Source organism: Arvicanthis niloticus, chromosome 3 (assembly GCF_011762505.2).
Source record: "Arvicanthis niloticus isolate mArvNil1 chromosome 3, mArvNil1.pat.X, whole genome shotgun sequence".
Taxonomy (NCBI): domain Eukaryota; kingdom Metazoa; phylum Chordata; class Mammalia; order Rodentia; family Muridae; genus Arvicanthis; species Arvicanthis niloticus.
The window spans coordinates 109,073,874-109,087,217 of NC_047660.1; the positions used below are offsets into that span (position 1 = coordinate 109,073,874).

The window sequence follows — 13,344 nt, forward strand, 5'->3', positions numbered from 1 at the left end:
CAGAGAGGAGAAAAACAAAACAAATTGCGGCACTAAAGATTATTATTATTATTTTTTTAAAGAGTGTCACCACCGCTTTTGAGAACAGATTTAGGGATTTGATTTTGTTTTCGTTTTCCTGGGTTTTGTTTTGTTTTGTTTTGTTTTAAGACGTTTAGGCCAGGCTCGGCTCAATTCTCCCACCTTCCTGCCCCATTAAGTGCGGAGATTAAAGATTTTGTATAAACAAATTATGGTGGCGCAAACCTTTAATTCCAGCATTTGTGAGGCAGAGGCAGAACTCTGTGAGTGTCAGGCCAGTCCTGCATAGCAAATTCCAGGTCAGCTAGAGTTAGATAATCAAACTCTGTCTCAAACAAAACAAAACAAAAACTAATAGCAGCAACAAAATTTTAAAAGAAGGAAGGGCTGAAGAGATGGCTGCTCTTCCAGAGTGGTGGCTCACAGCCTCCCAAACTCCTCTGCCTGCACCAAGCATGCAAGTGGTGCCAGACAATATGTAGGAAACACCCATACGTATACCATAAATTCTTACATTTTTATTTAAAAAAAAAAAGACTGCCCACCACATGGCCTGGCTTCAGAATATTTCAATAAAGCAAAAAGAATAAAATGGGACAGAAATTTTACTGCAAGAAATAAAAAGGAATGTTTCATGAACTCTTTGTTTTATGGATATTAAAAGTATCGTTTTCTTTTGTTGTTGTTGGGTTGTTTGGTTGGTTTGAGACAGGGTTTCTCTGTGTAGCCACAACTATCCTGGAACTTGTTCTGTAGACCAGACTGGCCTGGAACTCAAGAGACCTGCCTGCTTCTGCCTCCAAGTGCTGAGATTAAAAGTGTGTACCACCATGCCTGGCTAGAAGTGTAGTTTCCAAAAAGTTAAAAACACGAGGCTATAGATGTGGCTCAGCAATTAAGAGCACTTGTGGTTGTTGTAGAGCACTTGGGTTCGCTTCCCAGCACCTGTGTGGTGGTTCACAGCCATTCATGACTCCAGGGATCAACTGTCCTCTTCCAATTTCCATGGGAACCAAACACACACATAGTTCACATATATGCATGCAAGGAAAAAATTACATAAGATAAAATGAATAAACCTGATTTTATTTTTTAATGAAAAACAAGACTCATGCAAATTAAATACAGGGATTGGGGATACAGCTCAGTGGAAGAGAACTTCCCTAGGATAATGAAGTCCTATGCTTAATCCCTGGCATCCTTAGCTGCACAGCGAGTTCTGAGGCCATCAGACATTACATGAGACCCTGTCCCAAAGGAGATAAGAAACAAACACAGGCTCAATGATGATTTAACCAGAAAATGTAGGAACCAGAAAGACACTAAAGCAGGTTCAACAACATGTGGAGATTTTTTTTTCTTTGCCACCCAGAATAAAGAAACAGGCATACTGATTTCAAATAACTGGACTGACAGCTAATGCAGCCAGGTGTGGCATTCTTATTTATTCTAAGGTTCATCTTTTTAACGCAGTGCAGAGGGTCAGCCTCTTAGGAAATGCCAAAGCTGTAAGCACAACTAGACAATTAAAGAGGCTCATTACCTGCAGCAAGTAAGGAAAGCATTGGGCAAGTCCTCAAGGCAGTATCGGCCCAAGGAGATGAAGGGCTGTTTATTGGCATAAATTATGCATCTTTATAAAGGAAAGGCTCATTACATGTGGAAGTGGGCACACCTGTTCACTTCTCTCAGCCTCTCTTGCCAGCTGTTTTCTGCCTGTCCCCCCTTTCCCAAACAGTCCCTTCTACTTCTGTGTATTAAACACACACACACACACACACACACACACACACACACACACACATATTCTTTGTGTATGTGCATGTTGACGTGTGTATATGCCCATTCATGAATGGATATCTAGAGGGAACTATATTAGTTTCTTTTCTATTGTTGTGTTGAGACACCATAACCAAGGCAACTTGTAAAAAAGTATAATTGGGCTTATAGTTCCAGGGTGTTAGAGTCCATGATGGTAAAGCAGGGTGACAGGCAGCTGGGAGCAGTAGCTAAAAGATTGCATCCTGAGCCACAAGCAGGAGGCAAACAGCACACAGCACACTGGGAATTACACCAGTAATTGTTCTTTCTTTCTTTCTTTCTTTCTTTCTTTCTTTCTTTCTTTCTTTCTTTCTTTATTTATTTGTTTTTAAAATACATTTTCTGGCCAGCCATTTTTAGTTTTGGGAGTTTGTATATTCTGGCTATCAATTCTCTATCACATGAGTAGTTTTCCATTCTGCAGGCTGTATCGTCATTCTTTTCCCTTTGCTGTTCAAAAGCTTTTTAATTTTATGATTTTACTTGTCAATTCTTGTTATTATTTCTTGGACTATTGGAGTCCTTTTCAGAAAGGTCTTTCTTATCTGGTTGTGCTCTGTAGTGAGGGTAGCCACTTTTAATCTCAGCACTAGGGAAGTAGAGGCAACAGACCTCTGAGTTCCAGGCCAGCCTGGTCTACAAAGCAAGTTCCAGGACAGCCAGGACTACATAGACAAACCCGGTTGAAAGAAAAAGAAAGAAAGAAAGAAAGAAAGAAAGAAAGAAAGAAAGAAAGAAAGAAAGAGAGAGAGAAAGAGAGAAAGAGAAAGAGAGAGAGAAAAGAAGAAAGTTCTTGTCTCTGTCATTTCTGAAGAAAAAATTTAACTTATGTATATGTAGCTGCTTGTATGTATGTATGTATGTATGTATGTATGTATGTATACATTCCTACAATGTGCACTACACCCGTTCAGCTCTCAGAAACCAGAAAAGGGTATCAAATCCCCTTTAATTAATTAGAGTTTACAGACTCTACCACATGGATGCTGGGAACTGCCCCTAGGTCCTCTGCAAGAGCAGCAAGCTGTCTAAACTGCTGAGCCATCTCTCCAGCCTCGTGTTCATTTCTGTATAGCAGGCAACAGGGATCTTGCTCTGTTCTTCTACTTACAGTTGTCCAGTTAGCCAGACTATTGGGTGAAGAGACTTGCCTTTTCTCCAAAACATATCTTTGGTACTGTTCTTGAACATCTTGTGTATGCAGTCACATGATTTTTCTTCCTCATTCTCTAATCTATTATGTTAATTTACATGTTCTTGGGTTGTGTTCATTGGAATTTGTAGAGCACTTTAGGTAACAATCATCTTTACAATGTTAATTCTACCAGTTTTGAGAATGAGAGGTCTTTCATCTTCTAGTATCTTCAAATTTTTCTGCATTTTAAAGCTTTCGTTGTAGGTCTTCCTTTGATGGGACTGTTTTCCAATAGGTGCATGGGTTGCATCTGGGTCTCCTATTCAATTCCATTGATCTCCATGTTTACTTTTGTTCCCATTATCAGTCTATTTTTGTTACTGTTTACTCAAGCCGGACAGGAGCCACAGAGCTTCTGTGACTATGAGTACTTTTCTTTCTGACCTCAGCTCTACAACCTGAATGATTCTTCTATTCTTTAGAGCAGCGGTTCTCAATCCTCCTATCACTGTGACCCTTTAATACAGTTCCTCGAGTTGTGGTGACCTCCAACCATAGAATTATTTTCGTTGCTGCTTCATAACTGTAATTTTGCTGCTGTTATGAATCCTAACAAATATCTGATATGCAGGATATCTGATATGTCACAACCCACAGGTTGACAACCACTGCTTTAGAGCAAAGAAAACAGGCTGTCAATAATCCAATGGTTTGTGGGGCTTATTGAAAGAATGAACCCAGGACTCCACAGACCAAGTTCTTAGCACAAAGAGATTTATTTATTTACTCCAGAGGGACAGAGGGCATGGAATAAGAGACAAAGGCAGGAGATAGAGGACAAGAGAGAAGGGGAAGGGAACAAGGGAGAGGGGGCAGGGGTATTCATCCTGGAGAGGAAAAAAGGAGTGTCTCTGGGCAGAGAGGAGACAGACATGGGCCATAGGAAAACAGTGGTTTATAAAGGTAAAACGGGAAACCGTGTTAGGAAGAGGTGTTTAATTTTGATTTGGTATGTGGATTAGGTGAAACAAAGGGGGCTTTTTGATTGCTGGCCTTCAATACTTTGATAGTTGAACCTTGGTATTCAACATCAGAAGTAGAAGTGGCCAAATAAGAGAAAACCTTGGTGGCCAGCTTTAGGAATGTAATCTAACAGGTTTTTAGCAAGACAGAGCCTGCCAGAGCTGTTTGCCATGTTTAAACTGGCCAGAGTCCCTTCATTTATTCCGCTCTCTAAAAACCCCATTTTGTTGTGTGATCCACTTAAATGCAACATAACTCAAATACCAGGTCAATGCAGATGACAAACATTTATTGTAATCAAGCCGCTACTGATTAATTAGGGCCTCAGAACAGACTCTAACTGCAACAACGAGCCAGAAGACCACAGAATATTTAAGCTGGCAAATCATAAACATTTGTACCAAGTTATTGCGACATTTCTCCACCAATCAGGATAGGAGTTGGTTCCTGGGCCCGGAACATGAACTTAGTTTAATTCTGCCAGCAAGATAAAAATGTGTTTAAAATAGCTGGACTCAGACAACTGAACTCCTAATAACAGCAGCTTTCCAGCTATTGGGAGTCCCCAGCTGCCCTAGAACCTGGAACCTTAAACTTTGTTCCCCTTATGTTTAGAATATGTTTCTTCTGCTTGTTCTTAACAGTTCTATGTCTGATCCTTAATCTTTACAAAGAAAGGGACTATTTTTGTCCTCTGCTGTGGTATATTTCTAAAGAGAATGCCATGAAATGATCCAGCTGCTGCACCCTCCGTGACTGGGCCTGCAAGTGCGATCTGTAAAAAAAGACTGGACTGTAAAAAAGAATAAAGATAATTTAAAAAAAAAAGAAAGAGAGTATGGATTACACTTGAGAAGATCATAGAACAGTGAGATAAATGTCTTAAATGTGTGGGACAAGGTTGAACAACAGGCATCTGGAGTGATGGCACTCAAGCTCTGAAGTGGCTTTTTATCAATGACTTCTGAGATTTTATGGGGCTATTCTTTTAAGAGACGTGTATAACATAGTCTGGAGTCCCGAATGGTAAACCAAGAAGTCTCCTATGGCTGAGGATTGCATAGGTGCTAAATCTTTCAAGACAAACTTTTTTGAGTTTTTGTATGTAGAAATTGACTTGCTAAAGGTGCTTTTTGTGTAACAATAAAAATAACTGTCAATATTCAAAAAGAATGGCAAGAAGGAAAGGAAGGAAGGAAGGAAAGACACTGGGAAGTTCTAAGCACTTAGGGATAAGGCTTCCTATCTTCTGGCTTGGAGTATTTTGTTTGGTTTGTTTTTGAGGCAGGGTTCCACTGAATAACCCTAGTTGACCTAAAAGTCTCTATGTAGACCAGGGTAGCCTCTAACTTGCTGTGATTTTCCTGCCTCTACCTCTGCTGGGATTATAGGCATATGCCACAATGCCCAGTTAGGATACTTAGCTTGAACAGAAGAGTTTACTAGAACAAGAGATACTGAATGGGGAGCTGAGGAAGCTCTGAATGTGTGTATTGTTACTATGGGCACAGCCTTACCAAGGACTCAATGCCTCAGACTGTCCAGAACAACAAAACCTTCTAGTTGACAGTCTAGTGTGAATGTTGACAGTGTGCAAGTACAAATGTTTAGGAAGGATTGACCAGTGTGCAAAACCCCAGCAATTACAGTTTCCTCCTTCCAGGTGTTATCCTCCAGCTGTTCCCTCCCACCCTGTGCTCTACATAATAAACAAGCCGAGTTTCATCATTGTGGTGTAGGCTGTGTGCTCTATCAGAGACAGCACAGCCCATATGAGCCCAGTTTTTCTGTATCACTGCATGTCTGTCCTTCATTCCCTCACTTGCCAGAGTCAGGTCGAAGTGTCAAGCCATGATGGACACAGAGACATTGGTAAAAGCATGGGGTTTCACTAAAATGCTGACATTTAATTAAGAAGAGACAAAAACAAGTCAGCAACTCTCTCACGTGACTAGAAGGATGCATGGAAAGTTGGTAATGGTGATAAATCATACATTTTATTTTCTTTATACTTCCTGGTATGTTTAAGTAAATTATTTTTTAAGAAAAAATTTCTAACATCAAAGTACGTGGAACATGGAGTCTCTGCCAGTTTCACCCGTGATCAGATTAATATTTGGAATACATAAAGAACTAAGTTTTTTTTTTGTTGTTGTTGTTTTTTAATCAAATACCAACATCCCCCAAAGAGCTAATCAATAAATGGGCAAAGAGACTGAACAGACAGTTCCCCAAAAGAATTACAGACAGTTGCATTATTACTTAATTTAAAAAAATGTTAATGGCCAATAAATACATCTTAAAAACTGTCCAGTGTCATTAACTATCAGGGAAATATAAACCAAAGGTATGTTGAGATTGCATTTCTCCCAGTCAGACTGGCTATCAGTAAGAAAACAAATGCTATTGAAAATGATGGGGAAAAGAACACTCACACTGGTGGGATGTAATTAGTATGGCCACTGTGGAAATGAAATATGGAGTTTCCTCAGAAATGGAAAACTAGAACTACCATACAGCCCAAGTCTACTCCTGGGAATGCATCTGGAGGACTCTCACACACAGCAGAGACCCTTCCATCTCTGAATGACACAGTACAGGCAGGCACCACAGATAATGCAGCACATGTCCACAATGGCATTTGTTCACCTATATAGAACACAATTGTGTCATCTGCAGGAAAATGGATGGAACAGGAGACCATGATGTTAAGCAAAATAAGACAAGCTCAAAAAGATAAACACCAAAGCTGGGTGTGTCGGCACACACCTGTAATTCCAGTACTCAGAAGGACTAGGTAAGAGGACTGATGTAAGTTCAAGGCCTAGGATATGAAACCAAACAGAAGCAAACTAAACCAAAAGTTTTGAGGGTTGAAGAGATGGCTCAGTGGTTAAGAGCATGTACAATTGTTGCAGAGGCCCCAAGCATGGTTCCCAGCACCCAAATCAGGTGGCTTAGGACTGCCTGTAACTCAGGCTCCAAAGGGATCTGACCTCTCTGGCCTCTGAGGACATCTGCACATACAAATTAAAAATAAATGTATTAAAAAAAAAAGCCTTCCCTCACACACCCTTTTCTCACACTAGCGTAGCCTTTATTCAAAGTGCACACACATACATACATACAACGACTGTCAGTGAAGAGGAAAGGGACATGGGAGATAAATAACTATGATGAAAATGTCAGGCAAGGCCAATCAGTTTCCACCATTAACATGTACTGATAATAAAAAGGAATGAAGTGTCGACTTGTTTTACAAAATGAACATTGAAATCATGCTAAGTCAGATAAGCCAGATACAAAAGATCACAATTCTATTTATGTATAATATCCAGAAAGGGTGAACCTACAAAAACTGAAAGATTGGTGATTATAGACCAGAGAGCAGGGGAAACAGGAGGGAAGGAGGAGCATCTGCTTAGTGGGCAGTTTGTTTTCAAGTTTAGAAAAATACTCTAAAACTAGGGGAAGTAAAAGTTGTACAATATAAATATAATGAATACCACTGAAATGTACACTTAAAATGCTAATTTAACACATCAATTATAAAATGCTGTCTACAATTGCATGGGTCTTACATGCACAGTTCAGTGTTTTAACAATCATGTTAACCACAAAACCAATAGCCAAGGTAAAGAGTTGCTATTACCCCATAAGGTTCTTCCTTGGCAACCACTGCTGACTTCAGCAGTCACTGCTGAGTTTCTCTCCAGATGACAGCAAATCATACAATATGTCCTCCTATATCTGGCTTCGCTCAGTGTTTTGGGTCACAGGTAGATATGCTCTTTATAAATAACTACAAGGGTTCAACTATGACCAACATCTTATGCTCACACAAGTCATATGCGAGCTGCAATGGCTTTGTCCACTCCAACTGATCACAGCTGTCTTTCAATCTTAACTGCACTCATTACCTCATTGTGACCATGGCTTTAATTTCTACATGTCAACAGAGTGGTAATGGCTCGCTCTCTCTCTCTCTCTGTGTGTGTGTGTGTGTGTGTGTGTGTGTATTATTCCTTAATCAGAATTGGGCCAGGGAGTGTGGCTCAGCAGTACACTTACCTAGAGACCCTGGGTTAGATCCCAACATTGAAAAAAAAGAAAGAAAATCAGCTTTATTTATAAAATTTATGTATAATACTTATTTTAGCAGGACAGTTTTCGGGTTGGCCAACTATATGCAGTTGTTACCGCAACCACAATTAAGACAAAGAATATTCCCACGTGCCTCTTTAGAGTCAATCCCATTCCCTCCATCTATAGTCCCCCAGGAATCCCTGCCTTCTGTGAGCTGTTTCCTTTTCTAGACTGGAATCTTCAGATAGGCTTGCTTCTGGCTTTTCACTTAGCACAGTACTGAAGAGATCACCCCAGTTGTGGCATTAGTTTTTCCTTTCTGATGTTTAGACAGTGTCTACTACATAACTTGTTCTTTGACTGATTGCTGGCCACATGGGCTGTTCTACTCTTTAAGAAACTACCAAACCATCAATGGACCTGTGCGCCCTTGCCATCGATACAGGCATTCCTACCAATGGCTCTGCATTTCCAGACACTGGCATTCCAGTTGTTGGGCCATTTAGTGTTACATTTCACTTGTGCCTCTCTGGCAGCAGATAGGGTTCTAAACTCTTAAGCTAATTACCTTAAACAAATCTTCAGCTCTGATCTCCCACAGACGGAGTCATAGCACAGTTCTCCAGCCTCTGTTGGAACTGGTTCTAGGACTTCTCAGATACCAGAGCACACAGATTTTTTAATCCCTTAGGTAAAATGGAGTTGCCATTTGCTGCTAAAATTTAACCTGCACACCTCCTTCTGTGAACTTCAAATGGAGTCTAGATTAACTACCACACCCAACACAATGTAAACATTATGCAAATAGTTGCACAGTTTAGGAACACTAACAAAAAAGCCTGGTGCTATCAAACACCGCTACCACAGGCCTGAGCACATCTGCTGAGCTGTCACAGCTCAGCCACAGAACTGCTAAGCTAAGAACAATGCAATAATGCCTGGCGCTGCTCCTGCTACTGAGGAAATGGTTTGGGGGAAATCATTTGATATTTTAGGATTTGAAATCTGCACTGTGAGGCACTTTAAAAAAGATGTTTTATACACAATTTAATCCCCATAACTACATCTAAGAAACTGATATCCCTGGTTCCTAAACTGAAATTTATAAGATATAGACACATTTCAAATGTTGACTTCTGTGGTTATCGCTGGTGTTCCCAATCTCAGACCATTCTGATGGCTAAAGCACAGATAGGTCTTAGAATGTCACATGGCTACTGGTTCTGTTGTGATCGTTCATTCACATAAGAAACTCTATGACCTCTTGCTGCTTCCACTGATCCGAAGCTGACAGAAGAAGCTAAATGAGCACAGGCTGGCCCCCAGGGACTACAGATAAATGCTCAAGGCTAAGCACTGCTGGAGAGGCTTGGATCAAAATTCCAAACAACAAGATGTAGCTCTCTAAAAACCATTGTTTCCAGGCCCAGAGCAAACTAGACATCTGTTGGAGCAGTTATCAGTTCACGAAGTTCAAGAAGCCAACAGGGGAAGTTCCCTAGAGCCTTTGACCATCATCCTATCCCAGGTAACTGATTCAGTAGAAGGAAGTGGAAATCACTGTGTGGATGAGGCCCGTCACTGACCTTCAGCCACAGACGCCACCAAGAATGTTCTTTGGCTATGGTGATGGGATGTCACGTTCAGCAAAAGAGCTGCCACCCTGACAATGGGCCTGAAGTGAGACAATCCCCTGGTAGCTGCTAGGTCCACACAGCAGTCCTCAGGTCTGTCTTCTATGCTGTTTTTGTCCTAGATACTCTTGTTAATCTTTGCCAATCAAGGATCTTGGGAGAACCAAATTATCACTTCACATACATACTCATGTTTAATGCTCCCTTTCCCGGGATGCTGTAAGATGAAGCCAGACAAGAGACTCCCACTAGAGTGATAAGATTTGAGGGAATAATGAAAATTGTGCTTTGGCAAGCTCTAGGTGAAGGGTGACAGATACTGTTCTGGCCTTGTCTTGAGATCTCTGTACCTGTTTCCCTTCTTTAAAGGTTTTATCTGCCCACCTCTGCCTTCCCAGAGTGCTAGGATTAAGGGGATGAGCTACCACACCCAGTTTCAAGGAAAGATTGTTTTACATTTCTTGCACAGAACAATGTTTGGATAATAAACCAACAAACCGGAAACTCCACTCCCCAGTCCTTTGGCCTAGCTTACTAAACAACCCTGCAGGGTAGGTCTCGTGTTCCTACTACACAGGAAAAGACTGCTTCATTCCTTGTCTCAGAAGCCTTTGCCTCCCTTCCTCCAGAGGCTGGGTAACTTACCAACTTGGGGAAATCAACACTGATAAATGTGCATTCCAGTACACTTACAAATTTAAAACTTTCAAAAGCTATTACTTAAAAAAATTCTTCATTCAGCTGAATACTATTGTTTGTTGACAAGCCAGTGCTAAAACATGCATGTGAAGTAACTTAGATTTCACACTCCTGAAAATGAAATGTGATATACAAGCCCTATCTTTTCTCCCACTAGCATAACAGATCTACCAGCCTTCAAATGTAACAGAGACCGAACACTGCGTATTCAGCTGAGCACAACACCCAGACAATCTGGCATTTTTGAGGCAAAGATTACAAGTCCCAGGCAAGGCTGGGTCACCCCAGAACACAAAACAGAACTGCCAGTGTACTGCTGTCTCCTCAGGGGATCCCCAGGGCCCTCCCTCTGGTGGACTCCAGGCAGCTACTGTGCTGGTCAGTGCTGGACTTTCTCTACAGCTGAAGAGTTGGAAACTGACTATGATGGAGACTCTCAGAGGGCAGGCTGAGGAATTAAGAGTCTACTTTTGAGGAGTACATCAGCTAAAACAGGCCCCTTTGTCACATGTGCACTAGGATACTATAACCAGGCTAAGGGTGTTGGCTGTTGATATCAGAACAGATTTTCCAGAACGGCTTGGACTCTCTCACTATGGTCTGACTTTGAAGCCTTTATCATTGAGCAGGAAGCACTGCCAAGGACTTTGTTATCTAGCTTTCTTCACAACTGTCAACACAGCATTAGGACTGACCGTCAAGTTCACCTACTCTGTGGCCTTGAACTCAGCTGGGTTTCTCTTATCGGGCTCCATGCCAACTGGCCAAGGACTCCAGGAGCCAGTGGAAAGAAGTCTTCCTCTTTCCAAAACTCAGAAGAATGAGGACAAGGAAAGCAGAGATGGCCAGCTTGGTGTACAAAGGGCAAGTCTTGCTTATCAGATACAAGGCCAATTGGCTTCTTGTATGCCCCTCTGCTGAGAAAACTAGAGACTACAGGTCCCAGGGAGGTGAGTGCTGGGAAACATTAGGCTAAGGAGGACCATGGTTATAGTGAAACCTCTTCCAATCCAAACTGTCCCATCTTGGCCTCCTTGGGTTCCTTCCCCACACTGGGGAGAACAGTAGTGCTTCAGAGGCCAGTGACCTTGGAAATCTGTATGCAGAGTTCACTCAGTCAGTGTTTATTCAGTGCTCAGCGTGGACTGAGTCCAGGCTGGAGGTAGATACAGCTGAATATTAACTGTCAGAGAAGCCTGTCCTATAAGAGTGACTATGCTGAAATGTGCCCACCAAGGCACCAAACCCTGCTCAAAGCAAAGAGACTACAGAGCTCCCCACACTGAGGAAAACAGCTCATTCCACCTTCCTCTACACAGCAGCATCTAAAATGATCAGGACCCTTCACTGGAGCCCTGGAGACTCACAGAAGATGGGGAGCTACTCACTAGGTGGAAGCTTAAATGGAGATATGCTATGGAAGTCACCCCAAGACCAGGAGGCCAGGAAAGGGCTATAGCCTGCCATGGTTTCTCCTGCTCGTCTTTGAAGAAGTCTGAAGGTTTCTAAAACTGTCTCTTCAAGACAAGGATAAGTAGGGGACAGAGGTCCTAAGGAAATCAGAACCTTCAAGAATTCCTCTCAGTTATAGAACAAGAGACTTTTGTGTTTGGCTGTTTTCTCCTCTTAAGTTACAACTCAAACCCTTTACCAGGGCCTCAAATAAATCACACATGGCTCTCAGTGTAGAAACCAAACCCTGCTTTATAAGGCTGCTTGGCTGTCACTGGCTTCTCTACTGAGATATGAGGTGCCAGCCAGGCAGTAAGGTGACAGAGGGTGAACCTTCCTCACCTTCTCCCCATCACCACCACCCCTCCAGCCCTCCAGATGCCCATATCTACAATAGAACCACTTCAAAAATACTCTGATGAGGGGCAAAGTGGAGGCGGGGTAGAGGCTCAGGCTGGTCAGCAGGCTGGTTCCCTTGAGGTAGCTGAGTGCTCCTGTGCAGGACCAGTCATGGGCTCACAGTAGTCAGGCGGGAGTCAGCAACTGACTGGGAAGCAGAAGAAGCAGAAAGTCTGGAACTCTGCCCAGAGTACTTGAGGACAGGTAACCCCTGGGTAGAGCGCTTGGACTGTTTGCTGGTGTTCTCATTGCTCTTTGAGGATAAAGTCTTCCTGGATATGGGGGACAGGCCAGCTTGACTCTTCTTGGGCTTGGGTGTTGACCCATCATCAGAGGACAGCATGTTTCCCTCAGAGCAGCTCTTCTTTCTGAAGGGGAAATCATAGCTGAGGTTAAGACTAGCACAGCACGGGAGGATACTGTGTGTGTCTGCCTATGTGGGAAGATACTGTGGCTGTCCATGTGGGAGGATACTGTGGCTGTCCATGTGGGAGGATACTGTGGCTGTCCATGTGGGAGGATACTGTGGCTGTCCATGTGGGAGGATACTGTGGCTGTCTATGTGGGAGGACTGTGGCTCTCCATGTGGGAGGATACTGTGGCTGTCTATGTGGCTGCAGATTCTGATACTCGTACCAACTGCCAGGTGGAGAGTTCCTCTCACTGACATGATCTGGGGAAAGAGGAAAGAGACTCCCCAACTCCAAAAGCCTTCTCTTGCTGAACTAGTACTCACCTTGACTTGCTGTGCTCTGATCTGCTGACAGAATTCGGTGTCCCATCACCCTTTGAGGCAGACATGAGCGATGTTGGCAGAGACCACTATAACAAAGGAAGCAGTGAGTTTAAGGGGGCAGGCTGAGTTCAAGAAGGAATGCTCAGGGTCTTGGGAATTCTTGCTCAGGTCTGCCACTCTCACCTGTGAACACAGGGTTCTCACCTGCCCTATACTACATCATGGAGTCATGTGAATAACTCTTGGTTCTCTCCCCAAAGAATCATAAAGTTAAAGTTACTGATCACTTTTTGATCCTTCAAAGATAGGCACCCAGGGCATTTTGTGAGTAACTACAT

At 42.5% G+C, this 13,344-nt stretch overlaps 1 protein-coding gene across 2 annotated transcripts in view; it reads right to left on the reverse strand.

The window, feature by feature from the left end:
• Positions 1-6,138: 6,138 nt before the first annotated feature.
• Positions 6,139-13,344, reverse strand: part of Ttll4 (tubulin tyrosine ligase like 4) — a 37,485-nt gene continuing 30,279 nt past the window's right edge. For both annotated transcript variants that reach the window (XM_076931655.1, XM_034498194.2), the window contains 2 exons: positions 13,007-13,092; positions 6,139-12,638 (listed from right to left, as the gene is read on the reverse strand). In XM_076931655.1, the coding sequence (XP_076787770.1) occupies positions 12,380-12,638; positions 13,007-13,092 (345 nt within the window). In that variant the 3' untranslated portion in view covers positions 6,139-12,379. The remainder of the gene's footprint in view (positions 12,639-13,006; positions 13,093-13,344) is intronic.